The following is a 20,058-nucleotide window of genomic DNA, read 5'->3' as shown; positions in this document are numbered from 1 at the left end:
TCCTTCCTATAATTTGGCGACCAGAACTGCACACCATACTCCAGATTCGGCCTCACCAATGCCCTGTACAATTTCAACATTACATCCCAACTTCTATACTCGATGCTCTAATTTATAAAGGCAAGCATACCAAACGCCTTCTTCACCACCCTATCCACATGAGATTCCACCTTCAGGGAACAATGCACAGTTATTCCCAGATCCCTCTGTTCCACTGCATTCCTCAATTCCCTACCATTTACCCTATTTTGATTTGTCCTACCAAAATGCAGCACCTCACACTTATCAGCATTAAACTCCATCTGCCATCTTTCAGCCCACCCTTCCAAAAGGCCCAAGTCTCTCTGTAGACTTTGAAAATCTACCTCACTATCAACTACTCCACCTATCTTAGTATCATCTGCATATTTACTAATCCAATTTGCCACACCATCATCCAGATCATTAATGTAAATGACAAACAACAGTGGACCCAACACAGATCCTTGGGGCACTCCACTAGACACTGGCCTCCAACCTGACATACAATTGTCAACCGTTACCCTCTGGTATCTCCCATTCAGCCATTGTTGAATCCATCTTGCAACCTCACTATTAATACCCAACGATTTAACCTTCTTAATCAACCTTCCACGTGGAACCTTGTCAAATGCCTTACTGAAGTCCATATAGACAACATCCACAGCCTTGCCCTTATCAATTTCCCTGGTAACCTCTTCAAAAAATTCAAGAAGATTAGTCAAACATGACCTTCCAGGCACAAATCCATGTTGACTGTTTCTAATCAGGCCTTGATTATCCAAATAATTATATATATTGTCCCTAAGTATCTTTTCCATTAATTTTCCCACCACAGACGTCAAACTAATAGGTCTATAATTGCTAGGTTTACTTTTAGAACCTTTTTTAAACAAAGGCACAACATGCGCAATGCGCCAATCTTCCGGCACCATCCCTGTTTCTAATGACGTTTGAAATATTTCCGTCATAGCCCCTGCTATTTCTGCACTAACTTCCCTCAATGTCCTAGGGAATATCCTATCAGGACCTGGAGACTTATCCACTTTTATATTTTTCAAAAGTGTCCGTACCTCCTCTTCTTTAATCCTCCTAATTTCCATCACTACTCTACTTGTTTCGCTTACCTCACATAATTCAATATCCTTCTCCTCGGTAAATACTGAAGAAAAGAAATTGTTTAATATCTCCCCCATTTCTTCCGGCTCAGCACATAGCTGTCCACTCTGACTCTCTAATGGACCAATTTTATCCCTCACTATCCTTTTGCTATTGACATATCTGTAGAACCCCTTGGGGTTTACTTTTACATTATTTGCCAAAGCAGCCTCATATCTTTTTTTCGCTTTTCTAATTTCCTTTTTAAGATTCCTTTTACATTCTTTATATTCCTCAAGAACCTCATTTACTCCCTGCCGCTTATATTTATTGTACATCTCCCTCTTTTTCCGAACCAAGTGTCCAATTTCCCTGGAAAACCACGGCTCTTTCAAATTATTATTCTTTCCTTTCCACCGAACAGGGACATAAAGACTCTGTACTCTCAAAATTTCACCTTTAAATATCCTCCATTTCTCTATTATATCCTTTTCATAAAACAACAATATCCATTTCACTCCTTTTAAATCCTTTCTCATCTCCTCAAAATTAGCCTTTCTCCAATCCAAAATCTCAACCCTTGGTCCAGATTTGACCTTCTCCATAATGATATTGAAACTAATGGCATTATGATCACTAGACCCAAAGTGCTCCTCAACACATACCTCCGTCACCTGACCCATCTCATTTCCTAACAGGAGGTCCAACACTGCCCCTTCTCTGGTAGGCACCTCTACGTATTGCTGCAAAAAACTATCCTGCACACATTTTACAAACTCCAAACCATCCAGCCCTTTAACAGAATGTGATTCCCAGTCTATATACGGAAAATTGAAATCACCCACAATCACCACTCTGTGCTTACTACTAATATCTGCTATCTCCTTACATATTTGCTCTTCCAATTCTCGTTCCCTATTTGGCGGTCTATAATACACCCCTATAAGTGTTGCTAAACCTTTCTCATTTCTGAGTTCCACCCAAACAGCCTCCTTAATCGAGCCTTCTAGTCTGTCCTGCCAAAGCACTGCTGTGATATCCTCCCTGACAAGCAATGCAACACCCCCACCTCTTGCCCCTCCGATTCTATCACATCTGAAACAATGAAATCCTGGAATATTTAATTGCCAATCGCAACCCTCCTGCAACCATGTTTCACTGATCGCCACAACATCATACTTCCAGATGTCAATCCAGGCTCTAAGCTCATCCACCTTTCTTACAATGCTCCTAGCATTAAAATATACACATTTAAGGGACCCATCATTTCTTATTCTCAGTTTATTTCTTTTCCCTTCTTTCTCTCCTACATATTGGGTCTGAGTGTTTCCCTTTTCTGCCTCCTGCCTCACACACTGCCTATTAGCTATCTGTGTTTGAGTCCCTCCCCCCAACCGTACTAGTTTAAAGTCTCCGCAGTTATTTTAGCAAATCTCCCCGCCAGGATATTGGTTCCCCTCGGGTTCAGTTGCAACCCGTCCTTTTTGTGCAGGTCATACTTCCCCCAGAAGAGGTCCCAATGATCCAGAAACTTGAAACCCTGCTCCCTGCACCAGACTAGTTTTCTGACTATGTGGTTAAACTTGATGTTCATCACAACCAGGGCTAAACCCTGCTCATTGGGAGCATTTGGGGGTTGTTCTTATGTTGTTAGTATTTCCTATAACTGGGCTGTCGTTTCATATCTTGGATATGTGACAAATAAAGGAGTTCTGTTGTAAAAACTCTGACTCTCTCTGCCTAGGTAGGCCATTCGGCGTATCTTTCTCCTCTTGACTTATGAATGTTCTTGTTAGTCCTTTACCTGTTTATTCTGGGAGGGTAAAACGGTTATTGGTTCATAAGTCCGAATTTCGACACTTGTAAATGTAATGATGTTCACAACTAAACGACCACATCGGTTGCGAGAGGTCACTGTTCTCCACACACAAGGACAAAGTGCCTGCTGTCCATTGGGGAACGCTTAGCCTGTGATTTCAGGTCATGTCCATGGCGCCTTCTTTACCCAGAAGCCTCCGCGCCCCAGAACTCCCCCAATGTTGCAGGCTGTACCAAGTGCGCAGGCGCAGAGCGCCCGGAAGTGGTGCGTCCAAGCGCGCATGCGGTCCGTGGACAAAAGACTCCGGAGGATCGGGATCAGTCAGCACCGAGGCCCGGCCTGAGGAGCGGCCCCAGGCTGCGGGGAGAATCGGGCGGCGTGAGCGCATCGAATGCACGGTCAGAGCTGTGAGAGAAAACGAGGGCTTCTTCCATGTAATATGTGTGATGTAATATTTCACCGTGGAGGCAAAAATCACCTTGTCTGAAACACTAATCTTTACCTGTTAATTTATTGTAAACTACGGAATAGAACAAGCAGAGGATTGATGTACAGGAATCTCAAACTTATTCATTCCACCAGCACCTGAAGGCGTGGGAGGGAATCACTGTCTTATCTGAGCCGACGAGACGCCAGAGAATTCGCAGCATGGAGAAATTATCCACCAGCTCTGAGTGTGGGCAGGATTTCACTCAATCTCCTCACCTGGTGACCCAGCAGCAAGTTCACGCTTTGGAAAAAACAATTCCCTGTCCAGATTGTGGGAAGGGATTCTCTCAAGCCTGCAACCTGAAGAGACACCAACAGCAAGTTCACGCTGAAGAGAAACCATTTCCCTGTCCCGATTGTGCGAAGGGATTCTCTCAGGCCTGCAATCTGAAGAGACACCAGAGAATTCACACAGGGGAGAAACCATTCATCTGTTCTGTGTGTGGGAAGGGATTTACTGCATCATCTGGGCTACAGACACACCAGCAGATTCACACTGGGGAGAGGCCGTTCACCTGTTCTGAGTGTGGGAAGGGATTTGTTCAATTGGCAAACCTTAGGACACACTATCAAATTCACACTGGTGAGAGACCGTTCATCTGCTCTGAGTGTGGCAAGGGATTTACACAATTATGTGGGCTCCAGCAACACCAGCGGATTCACATCAGGGATAGGCCGTTCACCTGCTCGATGTGTGGGAAGGGATTTATGCAATCATCTCACCTACAGTCACACCAGCGAATACACATGGGAGAGAGGCCGTTCACATGTTCTGTATGTGAGAAGGGATTTACTGATTTCTCTGGGCTACAGAGGCACCAGCAGATTCACTGCGGGGAGAAGCCTTTCATCTGCTCTGAGTGTGGCAAGGGATTCACTGATTCTTCTGGCTTGCTGACCCACCGGCAAATTCACACTGGGGAGAGGCCGTTCACTTGTTCCGTGTGTGGGATGGGATTTGTACAGTTATCTCAGCTACAGACACACCAGCCTATTCACACCGGGGAGAGGCCATTCACTTGTTCTGTGTGTGGGAAGGGATTTATACATTCATATCGGCTACGGTCACACCAGCGACTTCACACTGGAGAGAGGCCGTTTGCCTGTTCTGAGTGTGGGAAGGGATTCACTGGTTTGAACTACCTGAAAAAGCATGTGCGAGTTCACACCACGGAGAGACCGTTCCCTTGTTCTGTATGCGGGAAAGTATTCATAGATACATCTCGGCTGCAATTACACCAGCGAACACACACTGGGGAGAGGCTGTTCACTTGTTCTGTGTGTGGGAAGGGGTTCAATGGGTCGAACTGCCTGAAAAGACATGAGCGAGTTCACACCGGGGAGAGACCGTTCACTTGTTATGTGTGTGAGAAGGCATTTATGGATGCATCTCAGCTAAAATCACACCTGCGGACTCACACGGGAGAGAAGCCGTTCACTTGTTCTGTGTGTGACAAGGGGTTTGGTAAATTACATGGGCTACAAGTACACCAGCGAATTCACACTGGGGAGAGGCCGTTCACTTGTTCTGTGTGTGGGAAGGGATTTACTAACTTAGCTGCATTACAGAGACACCGGAGAATTCACACTGGAGAGAGGCCGTACACCTGCTCTGAGTGTGGGAAGGGATTCATTCAGTCTTCCCACCTGAAGACCCACCAGCGAGTTCACGCTGCGGGGAAACCATTTGCCGCTCCCAACTGTCATGATGATGACCTAGTGACCAACCAGGAAATTCACACTGAGTAGAAGCTGTTTACCTGTTCTGTGTTTGGGAACGGATTCACTCAGTCTCCTAACCTGATGACGTATGTGTGAGTTCACACTGGGAGGGGAGTTTAAAATAAGCTGTCTGTTCTGTGTTTAACCGTCACAGTTGCTGAATCCTGTTTCAAGTCCGCAAGTGTCTGCTGCTGTTGGACTCTAGTTACTGCTCATCACATCTAGGACTGAATCCTGGTCACTGGGCACAGTTGGGGTTCATTCCACTGAAGATAGTTTGCATTTATTTTATTGTTTATTGCCATGTGTACTGAGGTACAGTGAAAAGGATTTGTTGCGTGCGGTGGAGCCGATGTGGGGGCTGGGGCGGGGCACTGAAAAACAATGGAAGACCCAGTGTGTGTGAACAGTCGTTGGCGGGGGGTGGGGGGGGGGTTTTGAGGGAGAGAACAAAGGAGAACCCGTTGTGAGGGAACAGTCATTGGGGGGGGGGGGGGAGAACAAAGGAGGACCCGTTGTGACGGAAGTCATTATGGGGGGGGAGAAGAGAACAACTGAGGACCCTTGGGTTTGAAAGCAATGTATTTTACTTTGACTTGTCATGTGACAAATAAACATTCATTCAATGGAAAGATAATACATGATTATAATTGATATTCCCATTGCTATATCTGAGTTGGGATTTAATATTCTGGGTTTGTGATAAATTAGTTCTGTTGTAAACCCGGTGTCACAAGTCCTTGTTCCTGTCTGCAACACACTCCTTCGATGAACAAGGAGGTCCACATTCTTCTGAGTTCATGAGTTACAGGAGCAGGTCAGTCAGGCCAGAGAATTCTCTTTGGGGAGAGGGCATTCACCTGTTTAGTGTGCGGGAATGATTTCACTTGTTTATCTAAGGTATTGGCACACCAGCTCGATCACGCTTGGGAGAAAGTTTAATAGGGAGTCTAAGAAGATAACTGCAGATGCTGGTACAAATCGAAGGTATTTATTCACAAAATGCTGGAGTAACTCAGCAGGTCAGGCAGCATCTCGGGAGAGAAGGAATGGGTGACGTTTCTGGGGTCGAGACCCTTCTTCAGGCTGATGTCAGGGGGGCAAGACAATGGAAGGATATACGTGGCGACAGGAAAATAGAGGGAGATCTGGGAAGGAGGAGGGGACGGGAGGGACAGAGGAACTACCTAAAATTGGAGAAGTCGATGTTCATACCACTGGGCTGCTAACTGCCCAGGCAAAATATGAGGTGCTGTTCCTCCAATTTCCGGTAGGCCTCACTATGGCACTGGAGGAGGCCCATGACAGAAAGGTCAGACTGGGAATGGGAGGGGGAGTTGAAGTGTTCGGCCACCGGGAAATCAGTTTGGTTAATGCGGACCGAGCGATTTTGGTTCGGTGTTTAACATCTCCCACAAGTGCACAAGTGACTAGTTTTCTGACTATGTGGTTAAACTTGATGTTCATCACAACCAGGGCTAAACCCTGCTCATTGGGAGCATTTGGGGGTTGTTCTTATGTTGTTAGTACTTCTGTGATGGATGTTTCTTTGATGGATGTTTCTTTTTTTGTGTGTTTTTGGGGTTGGGTAATTTTAATGCCTATTTAATGCTTTTATTGTTGGACTGTGTTTTGGGGGTTTTGGGGTTGTGTAAATTGAATGCCTATTTAATGCTTTTATTGTTGGACTGTGTTTTGGGGGTTTTGGGGTTGTGTAAATTGAATGCCTATTTAATGCTTTTATTGTTGGACTGTGGGTGACCGAATTTCGTCCAATATTGGATGACAAATAAAGCTATCTATCTATCTATCTATCTATCTATCTATAACTGGGCTGTAGTTTCATATCTTGGATATGTGACAAATAAAGGAGTTCTGTTGTAAAAACTCTGACTCTCTCTGCCTAGGTAGGCCATTCGGCGTATCTTTCTCCTCTTGACTTATGAATGTTCTTGTTAGTCCTTTACCTATTTATTCTGGGAGGGTAAAACGGTTATTGGTTCATAAGTCCGAATTTCGACACTTGTAAATGTAATGATGTTCACAACTAAACGACCACATCAGTTGCGAGAGGTCACTGTTCTCCACACACAAGGACAAAGTGCCTGCTGTCCATTGGGGAACGCTTAGCCTGTGATTTCAGGTCGTGTCCATGGCGCCTTCTTTACCCAGAAGCCTCCGCGCCCCAGAACTCCCCTAATGTTGCAGGCGCATGCGCAGAGCGCCCGGAAGTGGTGCGTCCAAGGCGCGCATGCGGTCCGTGGACAAAAGACTCCGGAGGATCGGGATCAGTCAGCACCGAGGCCCGGCCTGAGGAGCGGCCCCAGGCTGCGGGGAGAATCGGGCGGCGTGAGCGCATCGAATGCACGGTCAGAGCTGTGAGAGAAAACGAGGGCTTCTTCCATGTAATATGTGTGATGTAATATTTTACCGTGGAGGCAAAAATCACCTTGTCTGAAACACTGATCTTTACCTGTTAATTTATTGTAAACTACGGAATAGAACAAGCAGAGGATTGATGTACAGGAATCTCAAACTTATTCATTCCACCAGCACCTGAAGGCGTGGGAGGGAATCACTGTCTTATCTGAGCCGACGAGACGCCAGAGAATTCGCAGCATGGAGAAATTAGCCACCAGCTCTGAGTGTGGGCAGAATTTCACTCAATCTCCTCACCTGGTGACCCAGCAGCAAGTTCAAGCTGTGGAAAAACCATTTGCCTGTTCCCATTGTGGGAATGGATTTACTCGAGCTAGCCAGCTGAAGGGGCACCAGAGAATTCACACCGGGCAGAGGCGACCGACACGTACGCGAGTTGAGACTGGCGGCAGGCCGTTTACCTGCTCTGAGTGTGGGAAGGGATTCACGCATTCTCACAACCTGAAGATTCACAAGCAAGTTCACGCCGTGGAGAAGACATTTACTTGTCCAGATTGTGGGAAGGGATTCACTCAATCGTGCCAACTGAAGAAGCACCATCGAATTCACACCGGGGAGAAGCCATTCAACTGTTCTGAGTGTGGGAAAAAATTCAATGTTTTATCTGTGTTAATGATACACCAGCGGATTCACACTGGAGAGAGGCCGTTCATCTGCTCTGAGTGTGGGAAGGGATTCATTGCATCATCTCAGCTGCTGACACACCAGAGAATTCACACCGAGGAAAAGTCATTCATCTGCTCTGAATGTGGGAAGGGGTTCTTTCATTCATCTGCATTACAGATCCACCGGAGAACTCACACCGGGGAGAGGCCCTTCGTCTGCTCCGAGTGTGGGAAGGGATTCAGCCAATCTTCTAACCTGAAGAGACACCAGCAGGTTCACGCTGTGGAGAAACCGTTTGCCTGTCCCGATTGCGGGAAAGGATTCTCTCGAGCGAGTCGGCTAAAGTGGCACCAGCAAATTCACACCGAGGAGAGGCTGCCAACACGTCAGCGACCTCAGACCGGCGAGAGGCCGTTCAGCTGCTCTGAGTGCGGGAAGGGATTCATTGCATCATCTGAGCTCCTGAAACACCAGAGAATTCACACCGGGGAGAAGCCGTTCATCTGCTCTGAGTGTGGGAAGGGATTCATTGAATCATCTGCGTTACAGATACACCAGTGGGTTCACACTGAAGAGAGGCCGTTCACCTGCTCTGAGTGTGGGAAGGGGTTTGTTCGTTCATCTGCATTACAGGTGCACTGGAGAACTCACACCGGGGAGAGGCCCTTCTTCTGCTCAGAGTGTGGGAAGAGTTTCACTGGTTCATTTTCATTGCTGATGCACCAGAGAATTCACACCGGCGAGAGGCCGTTCATCTGCTCTGAATGTGGGAGGGGGTTCATTGAATCATCTGCATTACAGGTACACCAGAGAATTCACACTGGGGAGAGGCCGTTCATCTGCTCTGAGTGTGGGAGGGGGTTTAACCGAGCTTCCCAACTGGTGACCCACCAGCAAGTTCATGCTGTGAAAAAAAAAATTCCCTGTCCTGATTGTGGGAAGGGATTCACTCAGGCAGACAGCCTGAAGAAGCACCAGCTTATTCACACGAACGAGAGGCCACTCACCTGCTCTGAGTGCGGGAAGGGATTCATTCATTCATCCGCGTTATTGAGGCACCAGAGACTTCACACCGGGGAGAGGCCGTTCATCTGCTCTGAGTGTGGGAAAGGGTTCACTCATTCATCTGCATTACAGGTACACTGGAGAATTCACACTGGGGAGAGGCCGTTTGTCTGTTCGGAATGTGGGAAGAGGTTCAACCAGTCTTCTCACCTGAACAGACACCAGCAAGTTCACGCTGTGAAGAAACGATTTGCCTGTTCCGATTGTGGGAAGGAATTCAGTCAGGCAGGCAGCCTGAAGAGGCACCAGCGAATTCACACCAGGGAGAGGGCTGTTCACCTGTTCTGAGTGCGTAAAGGGGTTCGTTGGATCGTGTGAGATGCTGACACATCAGAGAATTCGCACTGGGTAGAAGCCATCCGTCTGCTCTGAATGTGGGACAAGATCACGTGGTAATTACGAGTCGTAAACTCTCAACCCTAAAACCCCTTTTTTCGCATCAGCACAATTTGTGTTATTACAGTATTTCTTCTTCTTGCGTATGAGGCAGCAGAAGTTATGAAGCTGCTTCTGCTTCTGCTGTCTCTGTTTGTTGTCGTTCGCCTGGCTGAGGTCAGTTGACAGGGCTCACCACGGGGAGGTCGACAACATGAGCCCCACGGTATTTCTGAAACACAGGATTCCCGAGGAATGCAAGTGGTGCAGAACTATTTGTATTTCATTTTAAATTTCAGGCACCTTTAAGTGTTTTGATTTCAATACTCGATCGCTTCTGCGCGTTGCTGAGACTCTCTACACAACAACACGGACTGCCGACTGTCCATTGGGGAACGCTGAGCCGGTGATTTCAGGTCATGTCCAATGGCGCTCTCTTTACCCAGAAACTTCCGCGCCCCAGAACTCGCCCAATGTTGCAGGTGTCGCCAAGCGCGCAGGCGCGGAGAGCCCCGGAAGTGGTGCGGCCAAGGCGTGCATGCGGTCCGCGGACAAAAGGCTCCGGAGGATCGGCGGCAGGTAGGAGCGGGGAGCCGGGCCGCGGGGTCAGTCAGCACCGTCCACATCACCGTCTCCAACGCTCGTTTTCCTTTTCCCTAACCAGTCTGAAGAAGGGTCTCGAGGAACTGGCCTGGATCCAAGCATGGATTTTCCGCCACCAGGGAAGGTGATCAGAACAAGCAAGCGATTCGTTTTTTTAAAGAAGTGCACGATCATCTAACTGTGGCACTTAATGGCACATTGCCACCGTCACCGTAAAGCTTCACCGCCGATCCACAGAGGGTGCTCGGCCGCGCAAACATGGATTCCATGTCCACCAGAAAGTGATCATCAGACATCCACAGAAAGCGGACGAAGCGATTAAAGGTACCATTACCAAATTTGCAGATGATACAAAGCTGGGTGGTAGTGTGAACTGTGAGGAAGGTGCTATGAGGTTGCAGGGTGACTTGGACAGGTTGTGTGAGTGGGCGGATGCATGGCAGATGCAGTTTAATGTGGGTAAGTGTGAGGTTATTCACTTTGGTGGTAAGAATAGGAAGGCAGAGTACTATCTGAATGGTGTCAAGTTAGGAAAAGGGGACGTACAACGAGATCTGGGTGTCCTAGTGCATCAGTCACTGAAAGGAAGCATGCAGGTACAGCAGGCAGTGAAGAAAGCCAATGGAATGTTGGCCTTCATAACAAGAGGAGTTCAGTATAGGAGCAAAGAGGTCCTTCTGCCGTTGTAGAGGGCCCTAGAGAGACCGCACTTGGAGTACTGTGTGCAGTTTTGGTCTCCAAATTTGAGGAAGGATAGTCTTGCTATTGAGGGCGTGCAGCATGTGTGTCCCGCTGCGTTACTCCAACTAGGTTAATTCCCAGAATGGCGGGACTGTCATATGTTGAAAGACTGGAGCGACTAGGCTTGTATACACTGAAATTTAGAAGGATGAGAGGGGATATTATCGAAACGTATAAGATTATTAAGGGGTTGGACACGTTAGAGGCAGGAAACATGTTCCCAATGTTGGGAGAGCCCAGAACCAGGGGCCACAGTTTAAGAATAAGGGGTAGGCCATTTAAAATGAATATGAGGAAAAACGTTTTCAGTCAGAGAGTTGTGAATCTGTGGAATTCTCAGCTTCAGAAGGCAGTGGAGGCCAATTCTCTGAATGCATTCAAGAGAGAGCTAGATAGAGCTCTTAAGGATAGCGGAGTCAGGGGATATGGGGAGAAGGTAGGAACGGGGTACTGATTGAGAATGATCAGCCATAATCACATTGAATGGCTCGAAGGGCCGAATGGCCTACACCTGCACCTATTGTCTATTAATCAGTAGATACCAGGAAGTGCAGATTCTGGTTTGCAAAAAAACCCCCACAAAATGCCAGAGTAACACAGCTGGTCAGAGTAAGGGTCCCTACCCGATGAATCACGTATCTATGTTTTTTTAGATGCTGAGGTCACCTATTCATTCTCTCCAGAGATGTTGCCTGTCCCGCTGCGTTACTCCAACGCTTCTGTCGATGCTGCCTGACCTCTGTGGCTCTCTAGCACTTTGTTTGTGGAGTCCAATGTCATTTTCAAGTTCACCGCCATTCATCGTCTACAGATGAGCCACCAGTGAGCAGAAAGAAAGTCAGTGAATTTGATGTTGAGCCCAGACAAAAGATTCCCCCAACTTACTGAAGATGGACACAAAAAGCTGGAGTAACTCCAGCTGGAGGTGCAGGACAGGCAGCATCTCTGGAGAGAAGAAATGGGCGAGTTTCAGGTTGAGACCCTTCTTCAGACTGGTTAGCAAAGATAATAGAGGAGCAAGATAGACCACTCGACCCTAAAAGCCGTCGTAGGTCATGGGTAAATTTCAGCGCCATTTTAGTAAGCAGATTCTGTGTGCTGGACTGGGTAGTATTCACAACTATGTGATGTCTTCGTATATAAAATGTTTGCAACCAATTATTTTTGTTCAACTTCTTGGATAAGTTGATAGTTGACTATTTCTTGAAGAGTTGCTGCTTCGTGATCTTTAAACTTTGGATGTTATTGATTGAATATTTGCACTCGAGATCCACTCTGTCTGCATCAGGCCAATTGATCATATTTAATAGACATTAGACAATAGGTGCAGGAGGAGGCCATTTGGCCCTTCGAGCCAGCACCACCATTCAACGTGATCATGGCTGATCATTCTCAATCAGTACCCCATTCCTGCCTTCTCCCCATACCCCTGACTCCGCTATCCTTAAGAGCTCTATCTAGCTCTATCTTGAATGAACTGTTCTTCTTTACTTTCTCTGTTAATTTCAATTTCACCTCCACGAGCTGTATCTCTTTTTGTTTTATTGTAAAAAGTCATGGAAGCAGAGATTAGGCATTTGCAAACAATAGAACTCTACTGTATCCACAATATAATTGAAAAGACATTTAACTTTATTCTTAGAGCCAAGAAAATTTGAATTGGTGAATTGATTAGTTAAAAACCCTTGACAGCCACTAAAATGACCAATGCTACCTGACGTGGTTCAGAAGCATGAATCCAATTCAAATACACACAGTGGTGGAGTAAATCACCGGGTCAGGCAGCATCTCTGGAGAAAAATGATGGATGATGTTTCAGGTTGGGACCCTTCTTCAGACAAGGGGGGGGGGGGGGGGGAAGGTGAAGAGCTCGTATAAATCAGGACCTGATCTTTTAATTGGTTAGCTGATATACGAAACAGTGCAACCCTGTATATCTCACACACAAAATGATATAAATCTTACCATGAATGACAGAAAGAAAAAATGTTATTCTTGTTTATGAAGTTCATTTTTGAATGATTTAAAATTGAGGGGGTTGGTGCAATATACTGCTAACCCAGAAATGTGGCGTTATGGTTGAATTTAAATATAAAATTTTATTCACAATATTAGAATTTCTGGAAATAAGTTTGATGTCTGATTGCGAATATGTATGGGTGGGCCCTAATGAAATGTATGTGAGAGAACAGTGATCATGATAGGGAGAACCATGTGCTGAGAAGTGTATGCATGGTTGATTATTTATTTATATATATATATAGAGAGCGAGAGAGAGAGAGCGAGATATTGAAAGAAAAAGATTGCTAAACAAATAATTAGAAATCACAAGAAAGAAACTAGATATATATGCGTGTGTGTATATATACACACGGCCAAAACGGTAAACGATAGCGCCACAATTTTAGCACCACCCTAACCACCATTGTCCGGATGACGCTTTACAACAACTTTCATTCAGATTATTATATTTTTAAAACTAGAGAGATTTTAAAGTAAAAAAAATCACCTTTTAAACCGATTTCATTACGATCTTCAGCCTGTGACGTCACAATGGGACCCACGCGAGTGGCAGCCAGTGAGGGAGTCAGTAAACTGACTTTAACAAATGCGCTCCCCCCACGTGGGCGTCCATTGATTGGTTACGAGCTCCCGCTCGACGCCCGATTGGCCCGCATATTCCACGTCGGGTCGAATGATTGGCTCCGACCTCCCGCTCGACGCTCGATACCTTCCCTGTCCCTCCTCGCCCGCCCACGACACTCCCCGCCCAGCCGCCCATTTTTGGAAAAGACGTCGGATCCATCTCTGCATTTTAAAGGTATCATCACACATACTGTTCCCCCACGACACTGATTACACAGTGAGAGGCATAACGAACCGCGGGTTTTGCTTACTAAAATGGCGGGCGTTCTGGTCCGTTGTCTACTACACTTCAGTATACGCGATTTCAACGGAGTGGTCCATCTTCTCTATTATCTTTGCTGGTTAGAGAAAAGGGAAACGAGAGATATAGACGATGATGTGGAGAGATAAAGAACAGTGAATAGAAGATATGTAAAAAAGTAACGATGATAAAGGAAACAGGCCATTGTTAGCTGTTTATTGTGCTGACTGTGTGATTAACTACCCATGAATGCTCAGGTATATATGCACTGTCTGCACAATTCAATTGAGTGGGACCACGAGTGACAGCGAGTATGTAGCCTTATTCGGGGTTGCTCTCCCACTCCCACATGCGTGAATAAAAAGGTATTGTTCCATTCTTATAGACAATAGGTGCAGGAGTAGGCCATTCGGCCCTTCGAGCCAGCACCACCATTCAATGTGATCATGGCTGATCATTCTCAATCAGCACCCCGTTCCTGCCTTCTCCCCATACCCACTGACTCCACTTTCCTTAAGAGCTCTATCTAGCTCTCTCATGAATGCATCCAGAGAATTGGCCTCCACTGCCTTCTGAGGTAGCGAATTCCACAGATTTACAACTCTGACAGAAAAAGTTTTTCCTCATCTCCGTTCTAAATGACCTACCCCTTATTCTTAAACTGTGGCCCCTGGTTCTGGACCCCCCCCCCCCCCCCCCAACATTGGGAACACTTTTCCTGCCTCTAATGAGTCCAATCCCTTAATAATGTATGTTTCGATAAGGTGACTAATGTGGTTTGTTGCTTGATAGCGCAGAACTTTAACATGCAGGATGGAAATTGGTGGTACAATGGATGAAGTCCATGAGTTCTGCATGAGTGCAGGAGGTAGCACCGATGCAGTCAACAATGTAACAGAGACAGAGTTCGGGGATAAGGCCAGTGTTTGCCTGAAACAGGGATTGTTCAATGTACCCCACACAGAGGCAAGCATAGCTGGGGCCCATGCGGGTGCCCATAGCTATGCCTTGGACTTGGAGGAAGTGGGGGGAGTCAAAGGAGAAGTTGTTGAGGGTGAGGACCAGCGAAGTAGAGTGTTAGTAGAGGGAAATTGGATGGTTCTACGGTCGAGGAAGAAAAGGAGGGCTTTTATGCCTTCCTGATGGGGGAGGGAGGTGTAGAGTGACTGAACGTCCACAGTAAAGATGAGGGAGTGGGGGCTCGGAAAGCGGACGTCATTAAAGGGACAATCCATAGTAAACCCCCAACTTACTGTCAGCCTTGCTGCCACAACTCACCATAGAGACCATAATTACCTTGTCTGAAACACTTCATCCTCCAACACTTCCGTCACCTACAACAGGATCCCACTACTGGCCACATCTTTTCCCCTTTCTGCATTCCGCAGAGACTGTTCCCTCCGTAACTCCCTGGTCCACTCATCCCTACCTACCCAAACCACCCCATCCCCAGGCACTTTCCCCTGCAACCGTAGGAGATGCAACACCTGTCCCTTTACCTCCCCCCTCAACTCCGTCCAAACAGTCTTTCCCAGTGAGACAGAGGTTCACCTGCACCTCCTCCAACCTCATCTATTGTATCCGCTGCTCTAGACATCAACTTCTATACATTGGCGAAACCAAACGCAGGCTCGGCGATTGTTTCGCTCAAAGCCTTCGCTCACTCCGCCTTAACCAACCTGATCTCCCGGTGGCTGAGCACTTCAACTCCGATTCCCAGTCTGACCTTTCTGTCATGGGCCTCCTCCAGTGCCATAGTGAGGCCCACCGGAAATTGGAGGAACAGCACCACATATTTCGCTTGGGCAGCTTGCAGCCCAGCGGTATGAACATTGACTTCTCCAACTTTAGATAGTTCCTCTGTCCCTCTCTTCCCCTTCCCAGTTCTCCCTCTATCTTCCTGTTTCCACCTATATCCTTCCTTTGTCCCTCCCCCCTGACATCAGTCTGAAGAAGGGTCTCGACCTGAAACATCACCCATTCCTTCTCTCCTGAGATGCTGCCTGACCTGCTGAGTTGCTCCAGCATTTTGTGAAATAAATACCTTCGATTTGTACCAGCACCTGCAGTTATTTTCTTACATTGTCTGCAACATTGATCATTACCTGTTAATGTTCATTGTAAACTCTTTTTGCAGGGTAGGACCAGGAGAGGATTTGTGCATTGGAATCTCAAACTCAGTTTCCCAGTACCAGTGTGGAATAGATTCGCAGTGTCAGCTCCGTCAGCACGCCGCCAGGGATTTCGTAGCATGGAGAAATTATCCACCAGCTCTGAGGAGTGTGGGCAGGGATTCAGCCAACCTCCCCACCAGCAGCTTCTCGCTGTGGAGAAACCATTTGCATGTCCAGATTGTGGGAAGGGTTTCACTCAAGCATGGAGCCTGAAGAGACACCAGCAAATCCACACCGGGGAGAAGCCGTTCACCTGCTCTGAGTGTGGGAAGGGATTCATTGCATCGTCCGACCTACTGAGACACCATCATGTTCACACCGGCGAGAAACCTTTTATCTGTTCTGAGTGTGGAATGGGATTCGTTGGTGCGTCTCCATTGCAGATACACCAGAGAATTCACACCGGAGAGTGGCCGTTCGCCTGCTCTGAGTGCGGGAAGAGATTCAGTCTATCATCCGCATTACTGAGGCACCGGAGAATTCACACCGGGGAGAGACCGTTCATCTGCACCGCGTGTGGGAAGGGATTCACTCATTCATACGCGTTACTGAAACACCGCAGAATTCACACCGGGGAGTTTCCGTTCACCTGCTCTGAGTGTGGGAGGAGATTTGCTAGTTTGTCCATCATGATGATACACCAGCGAATACACACCGGGGAGATGCCGTTCACCTGCTCTGAGTGCGGGAAGGGATTCGCTCATTTGTCCGTCATGGTAACACATCAGCAGGTTCACACCGGGGAGAGGCCGTTCACCTGCTCTGACTGTGGGCTGGGGTTCACACAATCTTCCCACCTGATGACCCACCGGCGAGTTCACGATGTGAAGGAGGAATTTAGATAAGTGTTTAACCGTCGCATTTGCTGAATCCATTTGTAAGTCCACACGTGACTGCTGATGATCATCACACCCAGGATTGGTCATTGGGTGCAGTTAGGTTTTGCTTTTCGGTTAAAATAAACGAGATATGTTGCAAACCCAGTGTCTCTCTGCATGTTATGTCCATAGAGAGGCCAATCGGCCCATCTGACCACTGCCAGTCTTTCTCCCTTGATGACTCCTGTGGAATGTTCTTGTATTTCCCCTTCCTCTGTTACCTCCAGACAGGGTGGGTGAAGCATGTTTATTCCAGGAAGGGAGAGTGGAAACATTCATTGATTCATGAGTAAGAAGGAACTACAGGTGCTGGTTCAAATCAAAGGTAGACACAAAATGCTGGAGTAACTCAGCGGGGACATGCAGCATCTCCGGAGAGATGGAATGGTTGACGTTTCGGGTCGAGACCCTTCTTCAGACTTCTTCAGTCTCGACCTGAAACGTCAACCATTCCTTCTCTCCAGAGATACTGCCTGTCCCACTGAGTTACTCCAGCATTTTGTGCCTATCATTGGTTCACAAGTAAACCTGTCACAAACATCACCCAGCAAGCCCTGAAATGGAACCCCCAAGGAAAAAGGAAAAGAGGTCGCCCCAGGAGAAGAGGTGTCCAGGCAGAAATGTCTGGGAGTGGGCTCAACTGGGGAGATCTCGAAAGAACCGCCAACAACCGAGTGAGGTGAAGGACATTTGTCAATGGCCTATGCTCCCCATAGGAGCCATGGGCTGAAGAAGAAGAAAGATTGGTTCACAAGTCTGATTTAGTGCAAACACGGAGCATTCTGCCAACAGCACCTTCGCTGATGGGTGGGAGAGGTGGATGATCGACAGTTCCCCCACCATAATCTGATGAGGGTGCTGATCCGAAACATCACCTCCCCAGAGATACTGCCTGGCCCACTGAGTCACTCCAGTATTTGTGTCTTTGGAATAAACCTGCATCTGCAGTTCCCTTTATTATACTTATTATATCAAATTCGCTGGCTTTCTCTCTGTCTGCATCGGAGGGGGTCATTTCTGCCCGTCGTCTACCGGTGATTTGGCCCAGGTTTTCACTCCATCACTGGGGGTGGCCTCGCCTGTTGGGAAAGTCCCACATCCCCACTCTCAGCACCACAGTATTTCCGTGATTGGTTCAGTGGTCAATCTGTTTCAGGTCAGGACTGGCTGTGTTACTCCAGCGCCAGTTGTAAATTTTTTGTAAACCGGTAAAAGCACTTAATTGTATCTACTAGGAAAATAACTGCAGATGCTGGTACGAATCGAAGGTATCACAAAATGCTGGAGTAACTCAGCAGGTCAGGCAGCATCTCTGAAGAGACGTACAAGATCTGGGTGTCCTAGTGCATCTGTCACTGAAAGGAAGCATGCATGTACAGAAGGCAGTGAAGAAAGCCAATGGAATGTTGGCCATCGTAACAAGAGGAGTTGAGTATAGGGGCAAAGAGGTCCTTCTGCAGCTGTACAGGAACAGCTGAATGGCGGGACTGTCATATGTTGAAAGCCTGGAGCGACTAGGCTTGTACACACTGGAATTTAGAAGGATGAGAGGGGATCTTATCGAAACATATAAGATTATTAAGGGGTTGGACATGTTAGACACAGGAAACATGTTCCCAATGTTGGGGGAGTCCAGAACCAGGGGCCACAGTTTAAGAATAAGGGGTAAGCTTTTTAAAACAGATGAGGAAAAACTTTTTCAGTCAGAGTTGTGAATCTGTGGAATTCTCTGCCTCAGAAGGCAGTGGAGGCCAATTCTCTGAATGCATTCAAGAGAGAGCTAGATAGAGCTCTTAAGGATAGCGGAGTCAGGGGGTATGGGGAGAAGGCAGGAACGGGGTACTGATTGGGAATGATCAGCTGTGATCACATTGAATGTGGGTGCTGGCTCGAAGGGCCTCCTCCTGCACCTATTGTCTATTGATCCGAAACGTCTCACATTCCTTCTCTCCAGAGATGCTGCCTGACCTGCTGAGTTACTCCGGCATTTTGTGATACCTTCCTTGTATCCACTGATCAGACTCTCCGGTGCGCAGTGAATCAAAGGTTATCCATGGCCGCCTCTTTACCCACAACCCGCCGCGAATCAGAAACCAGTCTGTTGAGCACGGTGCCGTCCATGCGCATGCGCCCCGCTCCTACCTGCAGCCGATCCTCCGGAGTCTTATCCGCGGGACGCATGCGCACCTTGGCCGTACCACTTCCGGGGCTCTTCGCGCCTGCGCGCTTGGTATCGCCAGCAACATAGGGCGAGTTCTGGTGCGCAGAGGTTTCTGGGTAAAAAGGGTGCCATGGAAATGAATCTGAAATCACCGGCTCAGCGTTCCCCATTGGACAATAACTTTGTCCTTCAGTGTGGAAAGTCTGCAGTCAATTTAACACAAACGATATGGTCGATTACTTGTCAATCACACTTACGAGTCTCGCTGAGTTACTCCAACATTTTGTGTCCATCTTCAATTTGAACCAGCTTCTGCAGTTCTTTCATAAACAATCTTTCCCAGAGCATTTTCAAAGATCAAGTTAGGAGGAGGGGGAGTTCAACGAGATCTGGGTGTCCTAGTGCATCAGTCAATGAAAGGAAGCATGCAGGTACAGCAGGCAGTGAAGAAAGCCAATGGAATGTTGGCCTTCGTAACAAGAGGAGTTGAGTATAGGAGCAAAGAGGTCCTTCTACAGTTGTACCGGGCCCTGGTGAGACCGCACCTGGAGTACTGTGTGCAGTTTTGGTCTCCAAATTTGAGGAAGGATATTCTTGCTATGGAGGGCGTGCAGCGTAGGTTCACTAGGTTAATTCCCGGAATGGCGGGACTGTCGTATGTTGAAAGGCTGGAGCGATTGGGCTTGTATACACTGGAATTTAGAAGGATGAGGGGGGATCTTATTAGAGGCAGGAAACATGTTCCCAATGTTGGGGGAGTCCAGAACAAGGGGCCACAGTTTAAGAATAAGGGGTAGGCCATTTAGAACGGAGATGAGGAAGAACTTTTTCAGTGTGAGAGTGGTGAAGGTGTGGAATTCTCTGCCTCAGAAGGCAGTGGAGGCCAGTTCGTTGGATGCTTTCAAGAGAGAGCTGGATAGAGCTCTTAAGGATAGCGGAGTGGGGGGGTATGGGGAGAAGGCAGGAACGGGGTACTGATTGAG

The 20,058-nt window shown here is 47.4% G+C and overlaps 2 protein-coding genes across 2 annotated transcripts; both read left to right on the top strand.

Annotated features, from left to right (window-relative positions):
- Positions 1–3,255: 3,255 nt before the first annotated feature.
- On the top strand, positions 3,256–9,566 carry LOC144601429 (uncharacterized). The gene is made up of 3 exons (XM_078413535.1): positions 3,256–5,171; positions 7,290–7,495; positions 7,649–9,566. The coding sequence occupies exons 1-3, from the start codon at positions 3,584–3,586 to the stop codon at positions 9,542–9,544; spliced, it is 3,690 nt and encodes a 1,229-aa protein (XP_078269661.1). The 5' UTR covers positions 3,256–3,583; the 3' UTR covers positions 9,545–9,566.
- A 547-nt stretch (positions 9,567–10,113) lies between these two features.
- On the top strand, positions 10,114–17,010 carry LOC144601126 (uncharacterized). The gene is made up of 2 exons (XM_078413081.1): positions 10,114–10,558; positions 16,000–17,010. Exon 2 carries the CDS (start codon positions 16,114–16,116, stop codon positions 16,879–16,881), a length of 768 nt encoding a protein of 255 aa, XP_078269207.1. The 5' UTR covers positions 10,114–10,558; positions 16,000–16,113; the 3' UTR covers positions 16,882–17,010.
- Positions 17,011–20,058: the final 3,048 nt, after the last annotated feature.

This window comes from Rhinoraja longicauda, chromosome 16 (genome assembly GCF_053455715.1).
Source record: "Rhinoraja longicauda isolate Sanriku21f chromosome 16, sRhiLon1.1, whole genome shotgun sequence".
Classification (NCBI taxonomy): domain Eukaryota; kingdom Metazoa; phylum Chordata; class Chondrichthyes; order Rajiformes; family Arhynchobatidae; genus Rhinoraja; species Rhinoraja longicauda.
This window is presented reverse-complemented; position numbering and strand designations above follow the sequence as displayed.

Coding starts and splice junctions, on each gene's coding strand:
- LOC144601126 (XM_078413081.1), top strand. CDS start 16,114: ATGGAGAAATTATCCACCAGCTCTGAGGAGTGTGGGCAGGGATTCAGC.
- LOC144601429 (XM_078413535.1), top strand. CDS start 3,584: ATGGAGAAATTATCCACCAGCTCTGAGTGTGGGCAGGATTTCACTCAA. Junction 5,172..7,289: donor CCAGGAAATTCACACTGAGT/AGAAGCTGTTTA, acceptor CTGTGATTTCAG/GTCGTGTCCATGGCGCCTTC. Junction 7,496..7,648: donor TGCGGGGAGAATCGGGCGGC/GTGAGCGCATCG, acceptor ACTACGGAATAG/AACAAGCAGAGGATTGATGT.